Source organism: Dermacentor variabilis, chromosome 4 (genome assembly GCF_050947875.1).
Source record: "Dermacentor variabilis isolate Ectoservices chromosome 4, ASM5094787v1, whole genome shotgun sequence".
Taxonomy (NCBI): domain Eukaryota; kingdom Metazoa; phylum Arthropoda; class Arachnida; order Ixodida; family Ixodidae; genus Dermacentor; species Dermacentor variabilis.
Window position 1 is genome coordinate 210,149,906 of NC_134571.1, and position 19,038 is coordinate 210,168,943.

The following is a 19,038-nucleotide window of genomic DNA, read 5'->3' on the forward strand; positions in this document are numbered from 1 at the left end:
TTGAATCGGGCGGCGGCGGTGCGCGCTACCTAGCCTTGAATGGTACTATATGCATGCATACCTATGTATTTACTCCTTTACTTTTGCGTTGATATTATCCACCAATCAGACAGCCTCCGTTTAGTTATTTCTACTTGTTCAAAGTCTATTTTACTTTCACTGTCTTTAAAATCCAAAGCTTGGAATAGTTCCCCGTTACATTCAACTGCAGGGCGAAGTTGTTTACAAGCAAGTATCAGGTGTTCAGCCACGCATGTGTTCAGCCGTTTCCTCCTCCTTTCCACACGCCTCTCCACACATACTCCGCCTGTCGCACTGCCCCCTTTCAACCTATATTATAGTTCACTGTAGTAACTGTAGCGTCGAACTCGCTCTGAGATCGGAGTGTTGTTGTTCATTCTATGGTCGCGCTTCTATCGAGGCGCCTCTAGCGGCGATACTCTGCTCTGCTGAGGTAGGCGCGCGTTCCCGGCGAGCAGCGCGCGTCTCGCAATCGGCGCGTTAAGGCAACTCTGTGAGGAGCGAAAGAGTGAAATCTGTCGGGAAAGTTGACGCGCTCGCCATGTAATGTGGTTCAGTGGTAACGCTGCTGCGCGAATGTTTGTCAATACGACAAAATGCGCCCGCTGAGAGCAACATGAAGTTTTTGCGGCTGCGCTGCGCCTGTTCACTGCTGGCATGCGGCTACCTCATCGTCGGCGCCAGGCGTAAGCGAGTGCCCGTTTCTCCTTGTGGATATACATATGTGTGTGTGTGTGCGTGTGTGTGTGTGTGTGTGTGTGTGTGTATTTCGTGTAGTACAGCGATATGTAGGTGAGTAGGGGCCAAGGCAGCATGCTTCTGACTTTCCGTTCCTAGGTTTGCGGTTGCCGTTCTTTTGTTACTTGACAAAGCAAAAAACTAAGTCAAAGAAGACCACGCTTCATTCGTATGTGTCGCGTGAGCTTTCTGTTCTGCCAACCGTGCGACGTGTTTTGACTCAATTGGGCGCTTTTATTTCTCGTCGCGCCCCGAGTGGAATAGCGTTGCGATGCACACTGTGCGAACCACGAAGACCCCCATCCCATGCCCGGGCAGACATCCGGAAAGGAAAACAAGAAATCAGCAAAGTAAGCTATTGATTTCTAGCGCGCGCTGCATCTACATCGCGTTGACCTCCTGTTGGCCTCCCCTTTCAGATATGATGGGCTGTACTCTGCTCCTTCGCATCGACCTAAAAACGAGTCAATGCTTCTTTCACTACTTGTTCGCCGAACGTGCTTTCTTTTACACTAGCCGCAACGGCACGGGGAAGTCTCTTGTGAATCTGCTGATCGTTTGCAAGTGGTGGCGAGAGAAGGCTGCGACTATCTTTAACCGCCGAAACGCTCGCGATGGCCGGACGCCTATCAGTCATTCCGCTGATTTCTTAACCACTACGTGGTCCTAACACAAGGCGCAGCTGTCGTGTAAGCAAGTGGCCTGTTCGTGTGACGAGGCTCCATTGAAGATTGGGCTCGCGAATGCTTTGCCTAGTCAATGACACTGCCTTTTTCCGCGCATTTCTGCGCGCGGAAAATCTCACCGCTGTGACATGCGCGAGCTCTTTCGCAAGCGGAAACGAAATTTTCGGCGTATTGATTTCACGATGCCTATGATGGTCCCGCGCTCTCTTCGAGCTGCTGATTTATGGTAAGACAAGCTCACTGTGTTTACGAGCGCAAAACCTGCTGCCTTCGCCGTCGGCTGTGTTGGTTCAGTAGGCGATTGTCATCGCAAGTCACGCTCAGTGCCCGCGCTCGTCACCGTGCTTCACGCTTGGCCAAGTGTTCCACTGCTTGCATGTGACGCACGCATGTGGTGCTTGTTTTGCGGACTGCTCTGGCCGAATGAGGACTGTTCCACCAAGCACTTGACTTGGTCTTCAAGGTTAGCGCGAACATTGATTTCATTGTCGGGCATCCGCTCGTTAATTGTTACAAACCGCTGTCCTTTCGTAGTTTGTAGTTTTGTAGCGCCTTCGGTGCCGTTTACGTGACAGTGACGAACTAACCGCTGTCTCGGCGCTTTGTTCTAGCATGCGCATTTGCACTTCAAATTTGCCCTTGCATATGCCTGCCTATATATGGTTGCGTGCGCGCTTAACATTAGCTGCAATTTCAGTGATAATGGGGTTGGCAGTAGTTATGATGTTGGAACAGGCGGGCATAACCTGGCAGTGGAGGCCGTGAGTGCTAGATACAAGCTATAACCTTCTTTTAGGGTACATAGTTTGTCACCATATGTCTGAAAGACCAATGTCTCAAAGTAATACAAGCAGACTGCAATATCTCTCTTCGAGTAATCTGTAGGCCCTCTGGCAATGCCAAACGTACACATTCTGGTGGAAATCCTCTCAATAAACATATCACAGGGTTCAGATGTCAGAGTCTGGTTGTACAAGGGACTCTAGCTGAATTTTGCTACTTCCTTGTAGGACAAACAGACAGTAGAGCTACAGTTTGTGGGTGTTCTTGCTGTGTGAAGTTTGGTGTCTGCAGTGCCCCCGATGCATCAGCTTTTGGCATTCTACTGTTGAGTACAAGGTCACAGGACAGAGGCAAATTGATCAATGACGAGTGTCAGACAGTCAAAAACCAAGCCAGTCTGAGCTTCATCCTTGCAGCTACCACTGTGTATTGGCACAAGACTTTGCTACATTGGTCCATGAGAGAAAGCTAAGCCATCCTTGCGACTGTAGGCATAATTAGTACAAGTGGGACATAATAGGGCTTGATATGATTGACATGGATGGTGTCAGACTCAATCTTTATATTGCTGGGGGAAGTGCAGATGATTATGTGGTAAGGCTCGTGATATCGAGTCAGTAATGAAGAAAGCCCAAGAATGTTGTGAGGAAACTGAAGCCGAAAGGGGGTACCCATGGAAAAAGTGGAGAAGGGCCTTTTGCTGTTATGTTTCAGTTTTTGGCAGCATTGGTTGTATGTCAATGAATGGGCCAGCTGTCAGTAGTAATTGACACACCTGGTAACATAGGAAATGGGTGTGCTATCAGAGAGGTCAGGTGTGTAAGGAAGCGTAGTGTCCACTGTGCACAATGTACATGCTTACGAAAGTAAAAAGTGTGAGAGGCCATTGGTTGCTCACTGTCATGGTGTATACGTTCCTTTTTCACCATAGTCAGTTGATTAATATGGTCAATACAGACCGATTTAGGAAAGAAAATACGAAGTGTATACCCTCCGCTGCACACACACACAAGCAATACTTTATATCAGTTCAACAATGCATAACTGGCAACAAACACTAATCTGGACCACTGCTATGTAAGGAGTCTCTAACTAGTCTGCAAACTACAAAATTGAGTTATTAAAGTTCGCACATCACCTTATGATTCAGTGTGGGGCGTCAGAAGAGGTCACGGCTGGAATGTCGCCGACAACGAGTAGGCTGTTGCTGAGGTGCTCTAGCTGGAGTTAGGAGGCAAGATGATGTGGCACGATAGGGCAAGAACGTAAGCCAAGAGAGGAGGCTGGGAGCATAGAAGCTTTGGTCGGTTCTCCGCTGGATGCCCCTCAGACGAACACTAGCTTTATTTAGATATTGAGCCGTATGCTCAGGAACACCAGGCATAAGCATAGGCAGGAGCCCGAACCCATCAACCTACAGGCTGCTTCTATTGCCGCTGCTGCCTTCTTCCCTCGGCTTCGTCCCTCACAATGGCGCCACTCAAGTTCCACGCTTGTGCTACGAGGCTCTCTGCAGTCTTCTTTTCCTTCTTTTTTTTCACCTTGGGTACCATTCCATGATCATACTTGTGCCTTCGTCGTCGTCTTCACCTTTCTTTAGCAGAGCTTGTGCACCTCATGACACTGCCCCACAGTTCCAAGTTTCCTTTTCCAGAAAAAAAGAACTACACAGAGGTACACATCACATCATTACACTTCACGTAAGTCCTGGCAAGAAAAATGTATGGTCCTGACATCAAACACCAAATGCCTCAACAAGAGCAGAGCAATGCAAAGTACAGAATATCACTGCATATGTATACGGAACCTCACATCTTTGCCCTTTGTATTTCGCTGTTTACAAAAATAAAACTTTTGTATCGCATTGTATCTGGCCGAACACCTACCTTTTGTCTGCTATGTGGCCGTTCAGCTAAAGCAACTTTGCAGCTCGGTCTCCTCCTTATAGAATTTTTCGAGAGATCAAATACATTAAACATTAATAACTATGTTGCCATTGCCAAAGATGCTGCAAACGAATTCTTTAACGCTATGCACTGTCAAGACAAGTAAAATATGTATTTTTTCATCAAAGAATATACTCCAGGGCATCTACCAACCGGGAATTCTCGGGGATTTCGAGTAGTCTAGAAAAACTCAGGGAATTTGTGCCTCTGTCAGGGAAAATTAGCTGTAATTTTATTGAAAGGGCCGAAAGTCGCGGTAATGCTGGCTCGAGTAACAGACAGGAATCGTAATGAATTCTTTGATGCTCTGTCGTCGGCTGGAGGAGTTTCCAGTGTGCAGTCAACGACCGACTTTCCAGATTCCCAATAATTTGGACGGCTTCATGGCACCACCATGTACCCCATAGAGTCAATATATCAGAACGCCTGAAATCAAATATATCAGAACGCCTGAAAGAACTCTTCACCGTATGATTTTCCGGACGTTTTGCCGTGACTGCATGTCCGAAACGGCGTTAATCAAAGCCACCACGCTGCCATTTTGATTATCTTGCCGCCTCGAGCCGGCGCTCTCGCATGCAGATCTGCTGGCAGCTGTAGCCACCACTGCGGCGACGCTAGGCCTAGCTGCTTCGACGTTCACTATAAAGCTTCTTGCTGTTGAGTGCCATGTCATTTATTGAAAGAATTCGCTGCTGTCAGCAATGGCATAGACTCCGCCTTTGTTGTCCTCGCGATTGGCTTAGAAGCTTGGAAAACACAGTGCGTTGCATAATGCCAGTTCCCAAAAGTCAGCATTGCCTCTGTACAGAAATATTTCTTGGTGAAGCTTACGCAAAAGTACTGCAATGAAGAATAACAAGTGTGGGAAGGGGCTATTGCCATGAGACACAGTATGTATTTCTTAATTATACACGTGCGCACCTGGTATTTCCTGTCACAGTACGAGCATTGATATGTCTAATACGTGTACTTCAGAGCATTTTTGGATGTGCCTGGGGCGGTTTGAGCCCTTAAGAGCAGTAAATGACATGCATTTATTTGTTCCAACTGGCCGATTTTTTGGCCGTTTTCGCGGCCCCTAGGGAGTTCGAAAAATTGGACGTGGACTGTGCAACTGACCAAAAAGATGCTTCAAATGGTCTGTGAGGCGAACGAGTGGCGGAAGGAGGATAAAAACAGAAAAGACCTACGCATTGAGGAATGAACGGGAAAGGAAGCGCGCCCCTGCTGTTATGAGTGAACTTGAGCTCAAAGAACAAAGCTGATGCCGAAATGCAGGTGTCCGTCAACAAAAAAAAAAAAAAAAGAACTCTTTAAAGCTGTGAAACACAACACTGAGTCGTCTTGCGCGAACTGAGAGTATGTCAGGACAGTTGAAGTTGACTTACGGGCTGTTTAGAGAGAATTTCAATTGTGACAAAGTTCGGGCCTCATACCACTGAGCTTGCTATCAGTTAATAGAAGTAGCTCATATTCGAAAATATTTGCTTCTGTATGCATCTCCTTTTTATTCGTATTTGAGAATGTCCGACACCATTTACAATTTTTTTCGAAGACATATTATTTGCGGTGCATCTTACTAACCCCTCCCTTCTATTCTCTTTTTGAATAACATAAACACTACTCCTTAGTATTCAAATTAGATTAAGAAGTTTTTTTATATATATATATGCTTACTTTTTCATATGCATCGGTCGATATGGTTTCAGCCCGTCTTGACGTAAAACATAATTTTGCGTCACTCAGGGAATTTCGCAAAGGCCACTCAGGGAAAACCTGGAACACTCGGGGAATTTGGAAATGTCAACTTGGTAGGCACCCTGATATACTGGTATATCTCAAAAGTTGTGCCCGAAATAACTGATATCAATGCTTCCATGTTTTCTGTATATTTAATAAGTAAAGCAAATATCACACAAGCTTTAGAACTATATCGATTTGAAACCAGCAAAGCAGTGCATGCTGCTGATAGGAAAAATGTAAAGGCCATGAAATGAACAAGTTCAGGGCAAATATTTTATTAAACTTTGTTAGCCTACCTGCCTTTCTCTAGTTTGCATCTCTCTCTCTTTCTGCCATTGACGAACCTTGTTTACATTTTTGTACATATGCAACAACCAGAGAAAAATCTCAATGACGCTGTCCTTTGTTAGAATGTATTGCGCAGGAGCAGCTGTCACCGGTCGTGTATTGTAATTGCTCTGAAATTATAGTTGCAACATAGATCACATATAAAAAGCAGGAGTTCTGCAAAATATACACAGGTGAGTCAAATAAACATGAACCAATGCGAATATAGGGCAAACAGGGTGCTTTATTTAAAAGTAGTCTCCATGAGCATTTAGACATTTGTCACGCTAACGAGTCACATGATTCCTGTCTCGTAAAACTCCTTGGGTTGCTGCTTCAAAAAGTCTGTAACTGACTCTTTCACGTCATCATCTGACACGAATCTGGTTCCCTTGAGGTATTTTTTTAAATGCTCCAAAATGTGGAAGTCCCAAGGCGACAGGTCTGGGCTGTATGACGGATGTTGCAGGGTTTCCCACTTGAACTTTGCCAGTTTTGTATTAACCACATCAGTGACGTGGGGACGAGCATTTTCGTGGAGCAAGATGACCCCATTCCTCAATTTTCCATGTTTTTTGTTCTTGATTGCAACATGCAGGCGATCTGACGTTTCACAATATTGGAAACGATTGATAGCCTCTCCAGGTTTAGCAAATTCGATAAATAATAGCCCTTGACGATTGAAAAAAAAATAAACAACACATTTCCAGCGGAAATGATGGCCTTTGCTTTCTTTAGAGTGGTGGATTCGAATGTTTCTACTGTAAGCTCTGTCGTCGTGTTTGAGGCTCGTAGTAGTGGCACCATCATTCATCCCCGCTCACAATGGCAGACAAAATGTCCTCACCCTCATCATGATATTGGATCAGAAGAGTCAAGGCAGTTCCGAACTTCTTAGTCTTCTGGTGGTGATTCAAATTCTTGGACATCCATTGCGCACACAAGAGCTGATAACTGAGATGTTCGTCAATTATGGTGTGACCCGAACCGTGACTGAGGTTCACACGCCCTGCCAATTCATCAATGCTTCTCCTCCATTCTTGTCTAACCAGCTTTTGGAATTGTGTTGAGGGTGATTGCACAGTGGCTTTGGCCCGGTCTTGGATTGTCTTTATAACTCTCACGTCCTTCTTTGAACCGTTTGCTCCACTTCGCAGTGGCCAATGAAATGCAATGTTCACCGTACACGGCAGCCATACGGCGACTGATTTCTTTTTTGGGAAACATCTTCATCTGTTAAAAACCTCACGGCACCAAGCTGCTCAACTTTTCTAGTGTCCATTATGTCACCCAACCATGTTCACCCCAATGTATGAGAGCGTTAAAGAACCTTGATACTAACACCTACATGTCACTTTTGTAAATAAGAGATGCCTCTGTACCTCGCGCATGCCTCGCAGATAATGAACCGAACCATTATTGCACATGGTGGGTTGGCTCACTTTTGACTCTCTTTCATAGCTTAAAAATGCGAAGGTGCAATAGAATGTACAAATGTGAAGGTACAGCTTGATAAAGGGGAAAAAAGTATCACTGTTAACAAATTTCACTGCTCATATACACAAACCTTTGCAACAAGCTATTTAAATATATGTATAAGTCTCCAATAAATCTACTTATCTAAAAAAAAAGAAATCACTGTTTATAATGTGTCAAACAAGGCAAGTAAACATGTTGCGAAATGAGAGATACAAAGATCACAGCAACCCCTCCCTCCACTCCCCTTGATGTATCGCGCGCGACAGGAGGCGGCGCGCTTCCTCCCCGCTTTTCCCCCTTGCGCCCACAAGACTTGGCTACCGTCGTCAGCTCACCCATGCACCCCCCCCCCCTTACGCTTTCTCTCGCACATACATCATGTGGCGCACAGTCACGATCTTACCGCCCCTGGATTTTATACGGAACATGACGGCATGGAAAAAATGCACCTGGAGTGTCCATATAACTGCTATCACAATAATATAATAATATCCGGCAACTAAAGCATCCTGTGGCCCATTGCTTTCCGCTAAAAAGAAGTAATAAAATCGAACTTTCACCATGTGACAATTCTCTGCACCGCAACTTGTTTTTCTTTTGACGTGCGGGGGTCGCCGAAAATGTAATAACACCAAAGGAAAGCATGTTGGCTACAATCGAATGCCTACTTTGGGCACCTGGTGTGGCTACTGAAGGAATATCGAAGAAAATGTGAGATGCTTGGGCCACAGAGAACCATACACATATAGCTTGGTATTCTACACCGGCGAGACAAAATTTTCCGAAGAGGTTGCGCTCAAGTGGACGCGTTGCAATCCATTGAGTCCCCGTAGTGATGGCGGCGAGCGACCATGCATTGTTTCGTTTTCTCATCTGCTGGCCAGAAAGCATCCAAAACTCTGCCAGGCAAAAATCCACTCGGCCAGAAAAAAACGAACGCGCATCGAAGTGTGCCACGTGGTGGTCGATGTAGCATGAGAAAAACGCATGCGCTCTAGCTGGTTCGGCAGCCCGCGGGTAGCAAGAACAAAAAAGAAAAAGAGGCACAATGTGTCCTCGCGAGTTGAAGTCCAAGTAGAATAATAAATAAGAACATAGTTGCCTTTGCTGGCTTTAATGTCTTGAAGTGGATGCTTTGGTGCAGGTGAAAAAAAAAGTTGATATTCGTTTCTGTGAAATAACCGCACAAATGAACCACCACAACGATTCGTCTCATCGGACCTCGCTGCGTGCTTTGTCAACTTGTCTGATAGTGGGTTGATTTGGCTTGTCTCTTTGTATGGTGCGATGTATGACTTTAGAAAAGCCAATGCACCTTTGGCGTCAAATGTTTATAACAACTTTAAACCCACGTAGTTACAGAATTGTAAATCTAAAGCACGACTTTGGAAATGTCAATGCACCTTTCGCATCAAAAGTTTGAGAACTTTATACCCATAAAATTTCAGAATTGAAACCCAAGCGCTCCTTACATTTCGTGACCTCCGCGAGATGCCGCGATGAGCCCACTCGCCATCCAAATGCCTTTGAAACTTTGTACTTGGATGGAGCTCCTTGCGATATGATATCTGACTCCCGGTGCATGGCCGTTGCTGCAAAATCTAGCCAGTTTTCGCAATTTTCTCGCTATGGTGATGTCGTTTGAGACCAACACACTAAGACTGATAGATAGGCTGAAAAAAGTACAAAAAAAGAGCAATCAGGTTTATTTTTAATGCCTACGGAAGAGAAGTGTCACTATCTGATCTCCGTTGAAGGTCTGGTCTTCCAACACTGGATGAACGCCGTAAGCTACACCATCTGAAGATGCTTTACACGATAGTCAACAGCCAAAATAATATTAATTTTGACAAGTACTTACAGTTTAACACGTGTAGAAGCACCCACGGAAAGCACAAACTTGCCCTTATTGTACCCCAGGCTAGAACTATCGCTTATCAATTTTCATTTTTTCCTAGAACGATAAGAGAATGGGGAACAAACATACTGTCGACTCTTTCTTATCGGCTATTTCTCAGTTGTGAGCGAAGCATGCAATTCCTTTCGTACCGAATTTTTATTCAACTCATGTCTTTAGTTTTAGAGATATTGTTCTGCGCAGTAGCGTACAAGTATGATCTGTGTTGCACTGTGTGTGAGCTTGCTGTGTTCGAATTTCATTTTGACATTTTCTTTGCTTGTACACTATCCCTTTTTATTTTCTATGTATCACTCCTGCTTTGGCTACCAAAAAGCAGCTGGCAGTATATTAAAAAAAAAAAGTGTCTCCTTGAGCACGAAAAGGACATTCTAGACAAAATCAAGCATGATTTCCGGTGCCCAGGGTAGCACGAAAAAATTTCGGGGGGGGGGGAGGGGCTGCAGCCCCATAATCCTCCCCCCCCTCCTGGCTACGCCCCTGGTGCCATTGCGTGATCATACTCGTGCCTCCATCGTCGTCGTTGTCTTCACCTTTCTTTGACACAGCACATGCACCTCGTGACAGTTGCGTAGTGCTGTTTCATGCACACGTGGTGAAAAGGAGGGTGTTGTCCCAGTTACGTTGGTCTTATGCAGTACACATTGTCAGCATCTCACTGAAATTGGTTTGTGGATGGTAAGCAGTTGACGTTTGACAAACAATGTTTTGCAGAGTGAACAAGGCTTGGATAGCGTCAGACAGGAAAAACGTCCTCTGTAGCGTAAAAGTTAGCGGGGAGCATACTGCTAATGTAGAAAGTTGTGCAAGGTTAAAGGAAGGCAACTCCAGGAGGAGAGTTTCAGGCTGATGCTGGGGATCCACACATCTCCTCAATATGTTAAGAATATACTTATATGGAGGTGAATTGGTCAGCAGCGAGCACAGTCAAAAACCAAGCAAGCAAGAGCTCCTGTCTCGTGGCTATCACCAACACAGCAGCATGTCTTTCTCTGCATTACACTTGCATTAGTGTTCATTCACTTAAAGTAAAAGTAAATACAGAAACTGGAAACATTTATTTCATCACAAGCAGCCCCCAAGGGCTGTTTCAGGGGTGGGAGCACAAGATACAATGCAAAATTAGTGGTTCACAATATGAAAGGAATTCAGAAGGCAATAAAGACTTACATGACCAGGTAAAACATTTGCGTTCTACAACATAAACAAAATGAACTTTTCAGTGTGGTGGTAAAAAGCAAATATATTCAATGCATAACAGTGTAGGCCTAAGGCCAAGTAGAGAAAATCTTGGACTTAATCATAGCGGGAACAAACTTTAAAGGCTCATCATGGCGACTAGTATAAAGGGTGACAAGTTGAAGACTAGAAATGTGGGAACTAGGGGAGGAAATCTTGTCATGGCAACAATAAGCGAAGCGTACAGCTTTCAGACAGATAAAGTTTTGTCAACATCAGATTTTTTGTGTAGATTTAATACAGTCAAGCCATACTTGATATTGGAAGGAACAAGTGTTTGACAAGTCGAGAGCCTCGTGCTAAGAGGAACCAAATGTAGGATACATTGGAGATAGCCTAGTCTTTCAAGTGCACATGGTTGTGCATCGGTTCTGTGTGCTTATGCCCAAGGCAAGTCCCTAAATAAAAGCAAACTAAAGTTTTCATACTGTGACACGTTATCCAGTGGAGAACTGTTAAACGAGTAAGGGAAAGGAGGTAGAAGAGAACGCCTTGCAGATCACATGGAAGCTGCTTTACAGAAATTAAATTGCCTTTGCTAAGTCTTGCACCTTGCACAAAAGGATGCAGATGATTTTAACAGGGATGGTACATTGCCTAATTTATATATATTAAGAGAAGCAGACCTAAGACAGCGCTACGAGGTGTACCTGATGCTAGACTAGCCACGAAGGATTGTTAAGAATACCTTTGTCAAGAGTGATAGCTTTTCCAACAGTATAGCATCATTGAGTTCTTCGATAAGTCTATAAACGCTTTGTTGATTTGATAACCTATGCCTGATGCCTAGATGATATCAGAGTCCTTCAATACTTTTCATCTCATTACGAAACTCTCGCTTAATGCATTGGGAGGACTTCATGTAGCACCCACATTGGACGCACAAGGGTGCTGGCACAAGTAAAAAAGGGCATTGGAGCAGACGTCTGACAGATGCCACAGGTAAATATTTGGCCCATGTGCCTGCTTGTGCGCAAGGGTCAACTGCCATTATCAGAGTGAATATTGTCAGCACAACAGGCAAAACACTGCCCTTTTTCTGTGCAGTATAAAAAAACTCAAGCAATTTTGAAACAACTGCAATGACTTTTGTCATTTCCAAGTTAAACTGCACTTCTAACGGTGGCCTAATTCATAATTCAAAAGGTACAATTGGGGCTACTCCGTCATTAAAAACTGGCTATCGAGTAACTTCACATCGCACTTTCATGTAGTGCGTGTAAAAGGTCTGCATTGCTACTTTAAGCAGCTCATGTTTCAGTTTTTACACTGTACATCTCTCCCCATGTAGCGACAGCATGCTTCATGATAGCAACAATGCCTGACATTTGCTGTGCGCCTGCGTGTCAGTCACTGAACTAGCCAATTGAACTGAACTAGCTAAATAATTAACTCACTAGTACCTAACTTACAAAGTTAACTGAAATCATTAATTATTCAACCAACTCAGCTATTTAACCAAACTATATCAACTAATACTCACTTACCTAACCTAACTAAACTTGTTAAATTGTCTAATTACCAAACTAATTACTAAGTTAATTAAGAAAATAACTAATCTAACTTATTAATCCAATAACTGAACTTGCTACTGAACTAATCACACAACTAATTGAGCTAGCTGAAGCAGCGAATTAAGTAACTAAACTCGAGAATAACAAAACTAACCAAAGTAACTGCCTAATGAACTAAAACTAATTATTTAATCTAGCAAGACATATTAACTAGTCTAACAGTTATTTAGCTTAACTAATTTATCTAAGTAAACTAACAGAATTATTCACTAAATTAACAACCAACCTAACAGCTAAGATAATACTATAATAAACATACTAAGTGACTAATCAATTAATAAATAACCGACTTGCTGAACTAACCGAATATTGCCACATGCGTATATTTCAGTTTGCAGCGAAGCAGCTCACTTCGCTTGACGACGAAATGTATAAATACGGGACCACCGCTTGTGCTGGCTCAGTCCGACGAACACCATAGGCGCGCTTGCTGCTTTCACCATCACCGATTTGTTTGATTGCTTTAGGGCACAAGCTCGCCCAATAAAAAAGTTTTATCGCCGACGCAGCGTCTCTTTCTGTCTGCCTGCGTGCTAGGCAGCTCGCCGTCACCTACGTGACAATATTACTAAGTTATCTAACTAGCTATGCAAAGTGGAAATGGAGCTAACCAATGCAGTTTGTGCAAGGAAGGCTACTTGGGGTGAAGGGGGGCCATGTCAGTCATGCAGCAGTGCTGTGTACAACTAAAGCACAAATGCATTGCACGGTAAATTATTTTGCCAAGAGTTCCGATTGCAGGTTCACTCTGCAAACATGCCGAAACAAATGGTGGAGGGGCACCTTGTGAAGAATGCGCACGGTCGCACAGCCCGGCCATGTGACGTGGCAGATTGTTTGTTCCCCGTCTACTTATGCCAGTGCCTCTGGTGCCACCTGTCCATGTATGAAACTTTCGGGGAAATTTCATGACCAGAAGAAAGGTATAGAAAGACCCTGGTGATATCTTGAATGAATGATGCTGGAGCCACATTCGGTTTCGATTGCCATATGATTGAGGTGGTGCACAGTGAACACGCTCATTTGCTTCCTCCAACTTCGGTGGACCATTCGTGATACTGTTCTCATTTGATATAACTGCTCACTGTAGTGAGCACGCTTATATTTTGACAAAAGGGTGTTGTTACGGAATTATAAACAAAAAATGGTGTGTTGCATGCTGTGGTAGTGTACCATTGCGAGAGACAGAAAGCTCGATGGGCCTCCTCGTTCGTCAAGAAAGAAAAGCCAACCCAAACTTCCTATCATTCCCATGCATGCAACAGCACCACAGCACTACTTTCCCTCTACTTAACTGTACGAAATTCTTGTTGCAGATTTCATTCATAGCTGAACTCAATAGAGGCAGGCAGCTTTGTGAATGAGGCAATAGGTAGCTGCATATGACTCACGCACAGTTTGAGTGAGGCAGGTGGGCAGTGCACTGTTATGCAAGCATGATGGAGCAGGTGACACACAGATGTGTTGACTCATCAGTGTTGTACCGCTGAGGTTAGAGCGCTTCAGGGAAAAGGTAATTCTAGCGCTGAGGCAGGCTGAATTCGATGGCAACAGCATTGCTAGAGAGACATTACACAAACACCAGATGGCACAATTTGTGTTTGGCAAAAAGTACAGTGTTATCCTTCACTAATGACCACACACATGCATGCTCTGTTCTGGGTCATTTCATGCCAAATCAACCAGTGTGTTTTTTTTAACGTTACATATATACTGAAAAAATTTCCACATGTTTGTTGGAATTTAAAACTCATTCTCCACATCTATTTTTCATGCCAAAAATTTTGCAGTATTTTGGCAACAATTTATCTTTCTTGCCCAGCTGAACTTGAAGGCATTCTTTTTTTCCCAAAAGCACATTGTGTAATCTATTCATTATCTAGGCATTCAAATGGTGTGTATTGCAAGACAATTTTTCAAGTATTTGTATACTTCCAGTGCTTTTGGCACTGGCAAAAGCAAGTTCCAAAGTTAGATTTTTTCTCAGAATGGCAGGAAAATTCAGGAGGCACGAATTAAATATAATATGGTAACTCTGTTGACATAGTATAGCCGAAAAATTCAGATTTTTTGCTGAAAGGTTCGTGTTCAAAGTAACAAACATAGCTTTGGTGGTTGACCTAAAAATATATCTGATAGCTCATAAGATAAGGTAGCTCTGCATGTTTGCTGTGCATGTGAGAAGTTACAAAAGGCATTATTTCTTAAAATAAAAAATAATTGTGTGTCAGCATCCACTTTTCTCGTATGTGCACCAAGTTTGCCGGCCTGGAATGCAGATGACAAAGCTGACTTTGTCTGCAATGCAGATGACAGAGAAACAGTGTCATGATCTGCATTTTATTACCAAAAGATGCATGCTCTAAGCAATGTGGCTTGTGCTTGGTGTGTACCAGGTGGACCATGCTGCCATTGCACACAGAAAATCACTGCGTGTTAATTTATTCAAGGAGTCCTGCAGAGTTGAAAGGTACATTTCATGCAGTTTATAAATAGAAATTTTTGCACCTATGTACCAAGCAAATTCAGAGAGAGTGCTGATATCATTTAGACTAAGCATTTTAAAAGATATGTCACAGTGTAATCAGTAAATTTCTTTTTTACTTTAAGAGGAACATCCAGCTTGCACCCTGCTCCCTGGAATCAAGTCTGTTATGAAACGATGCAAGTAGAAAACACCTTCATAATTACATCTGAAAGTCTACACGAGCATGGAAAAAGTCTTCTGTTGCGTGTTACTGCTGTTTGACAGCCTGAGCGTGCTTGGCTATAAAATTCATATGTGCCTTGTTCAGGTTCAGGCTGATGTGGTCAAACATGATCGTCGTCCACTTTTTGCATTCGTGGAAAGAAGAAAAATATAGAACTCCAGGCTGTGGCACTTAACATTGCTTCTCCTGGTATTGATTAAAAAAAAAGCCAGTCACAGTCTGTTGAATAGGTTGTCAGGCTCAATATATTGACAATATTTCCTTGCAGCTGGCAAGGCTTCGATATTTAAGCTGTCGGCATGATTTGCGCAGAACGTTTCAACAAATAATTTTTTGCATTTAAAAAAATAATGCCTTTTTGTAACTTCTGAAATGCATCGCAGACATGTAGGACTATGTAATGACGTATCATAGAGGTTTTTAGGCTGACAGCAAGTTTTTTTGATCACCATAGCAATAGAGCTATTAAAAACATAGATCCTCCATGATGAAATTATCAGCTTCAACAGTTCAGGGCAGTAATGAATTGCACTCTTGAATGTATTAAGTGATGAAACTGCCTGTGACTGCAGCAAGTCAGTCAACTGGAAATAGACTTCATGATTTCAACATTGTTTACTTTCATTTTACTTGATAAGGTGTTTCAAAAGAGCATAAACCATCTAAGCTTCCATCTAGCCCACAGTGTCTGGAAATTGTACTTTCAATCATTCAAGTGGCATGTGAAGTTTTTATGTCTTAAATAGTTTAGGTAATCCTTCTTTCTGTAAACACATTCAAGCTTCATAATATTGTTACATTGCAGAAGTCACATATAAAGATATATTTACAATATTTACTCGGGGGACAATGATGCATAAACAAAATGGCTGTCAAGACTGATTCCACCTCTGCATGTCAAATCGTGTTCTCTTGGCTGACGCTACTCTTGGTTGCGCCGTAACATAACCCCCACTTGTAAAGGCGCTGTCTCGGCACTAACTAAAGGGAGGTGAACTTGTGGCAAGGTAAGGCTTCAGCCGGGACACATGTACAACGGCCGTGAGGACACTCCCGCCAGCGGAGCGATCTTGCAGTTCATATCGTCAAGCTGGCGCAGTATCGTGTAGCGCCCTGTGTAGCGTGGCAGCAGCTTTTAATACAAGTCGACGCGGCAAGATGGTGTCCATAGGAGGACAACTGAGCCAGCAGGAAATCGAACGTCCCTATGTCAGCTGTCGTACCGGATCTTCTGCGCGGCCTGAGACTCAGTGAGCCGAGAGACGGCAATCTGGCATGCCGTGCGAGCCCGGGTGAACTCGTCTTGAGCATATTCAGTGGGAGTGTTCGTCGAGGATGGAAGCAGTGCATCAAAAGGCAAAGAACTATGGCGGCCGAACCGAAGGTAAAAGGGAAAAAAGCCAGTGATCTTGTGATGGGACGACTTATTGGCGAAGGTCACAAAGAGTAACGTGATGTCCCAATTACTGTGGTCGTCAGAAATGTACATTGACAGCATTTCTGTCAACATGCAATTGAGCCGCTCCGCCAGTCCGTTTGTCTGTGGGTGTTAGGCGGTGGAAAGCTTATGCTCGAAGAACAAGAGGAATTATGTCTTCAACTCCGTGAGGGCGCTAGAGGCAACACTTGACGCCAAATTTGAGGCTACGCTGAAAGCCAAGCTTGTCGAATTCTAGTTGCGCATCGATGCCAAGCTCGCCAATTTCTCAGAAACAATGATGACACGCCTAGAGACTCAAATGGAGTCTATCCTTACTAGAACCACAAGTTCCTTCGAAACTAAACTCACACAACTTGACCTCCGTCTACAAAGCAGAGAACAAACACAGGAGGCCCTCATACCTGCCCTGCAACATCACATACCCAACTTCACCTTCACAGTCCCCCCTATTTCCCCCAAAAGCACTCCACTTCCTATGCTCTGCCCACCCACGCTTCACTATGGCGGGACAGGGACAATAATCACACCAATCTTACACTATTACAATGCAATCGCCGCAGCTTGAGGGTAAAGTGAGTGCAGCTGCAGCAGTTCCTACCTACACTAAACCCCCTACCCTCCATCATCCTCGTGCAGGATACACAGTTCAAAGCCAACCTCCCCAGCTACTATGCTCAACACTCCGATGTCACAGACACGCCACATATCACCACACTCGTCTGCAAAACATTACGGACCCTTTTCCTGGCATCACTCAAGTTCCCGACCACATCCAATCGTCGTCACATTCCAATTATGGTGCGCCAGGGTGCGTCTGCTACGTTACTGGACCCGTCAGACAGGTTGGCAGCCCCCACCTCATGCGCCGCACGTCGAGCTATTGTCTCCCCCCCCCCTTCCCCCCGTTTGACTCTTCCCGAAAGTGAAACGGGAGGCTGGCACGGTTCTAGGTAGTTGATCTTGGTCCCAAGCAAAGCTGTTTTTCGGTTCTGGAAGGTCGTTCGAGAACAACCCATCTCCTCCAGCTGAGTGCTTCCAGGTGAGGAGGCGATGCCGGAGGCAAGTCAACAGTCAGACAATGGAGCCCTTGGAGCGTCCCCATTGGCTGAATGTGACGGCACTTGCACGGGAGCCTACCATTGGAGGAAAATGACGACACCTGAGCTGGCTCAACAATTGGCCGGAAATGATGTGACCCAGAGAGATCGAAGGGGTTAAATGCGAGAGACAGGGAGAAGAGTTTTTCTTTGTTTTTCTTGCCACGGGCCACAGCGTCTAATTTGCTGCCAGCCATCAGTGACTTTGACTGTTCATTACTTTGTGTTATTACTGTAAATGTAAATAAACCTTCAGTTCTCAAAATCCTCCTCAACATTGGCCAACTCCCGCACTCAACGGCAAGATCCAATAGCCCTGTGCAAGCAGTCCAAGGCGTCCTCAATACGCAGCAAGGGGTATACATTCTAGTGTGTGATTGTGTTAAGGTATCTGTAATCCACAAAAATGCGCCAACTGCCGTTCTTCTTTACAAGGACAACAGTGTACACCCACGAACTGCAATATGGCTGGATAGCACCTTGAGTCAACATTTTATCAACTTCTCATTGTACAACTTGTCGTTCAGCATGTGAAACACGGTGTAAATGCAATGAGTGACCACCGATGTCTGGGCTAAAGGGCGGCTGTCAAGGTAGAAAATGTTGCAGTAGGTTTCTAAGAGACGGTGGTGGTCAGCAGCTTGCACCAGGAGAAGATCAGGTGCAATCGTCTTGCTAAATTCGTCTGTGAGAGTCAGAAAATCGGAGGTTCCTGCAAAGAACGACGGAATTTCGGCGGCAAGAGCTGACGCCGAAATTTTCGCCCTCCACTGTTGTTCCTCAGAACCCCTATGCTATAAAGGTGTTACACAGTGCATTTTCAGTTGCAATCCTGTCTGATCAGGATCGAATTTCTCGGTGGTGATTGGTTCATTTATGCAGGTTGCAGAAGGATACCGATTGCGATTTTGAAAATCAATTCTAGTCGTGCTCAATCACAATAGAAAGTGCCCATGTGACACCCATATTACATTACGACACTGAACCCAATCGATTAATCAGTGAACCTTGCTCCCTGTTCTCTTTGCAGCTTCCGCAGCTGCCGGCCTTGGAAGCAAGAATGGGGGCCGCCCCTGGCTCCAGGGGCTCCAAGTTGACAGTGGCACTTTGTCCTCGACAATGCTCGAGGGACTCTTGGCAACTGAGCACACGGAGAATGAGGTGTGTTGGTTGGTTCATGCCGCACACTCTTTTTTTGTGATGCGTAGACATTTTCACAGTATAAACTCTGATTGCGAGAACCACTAACTTTGTGTGCATCTTTTCATTTTGAACTGAAAGCATTGACCTATTATCTGACAGACGAGGGATCACAGCAATAGGACAAGAGGT

The 19,038-nt window shown here is 44.3% G+C and overlaps 1 protein-coding gene across 4 annotated transcripts in view; it reads left to right on the top strand.

Annotated features, from left to right (window-relative positions):
- The first annotated feature begins 475 nt into the window (after positions 1-475).
- Positions 476-19,038, top strand: part of LOC142580091 (tyrosine-protein phosphatase non-receptor type 7-like) — a 166,977-nt gene continuing 148,414 nt past the window's right edge. For all 4 annotated transcript variants that reach the window (XM_075690869.1, XM_075690871.1, XM_075690872.1 and 1 more), the window contains exons 1-2: positions 476-707; positions 18,737-18,867. In XM_075690869.1, the coding sequence (XP_075546984.1) occupies positions 638-707; positions 18,737-18,867 (201 nt within the window). In that variant the 5' untranslated portion in view covers positions 476-637. The remainder of the gene's footprint in view (positions 708-18,736; positions 18,868-19,038) is intronic.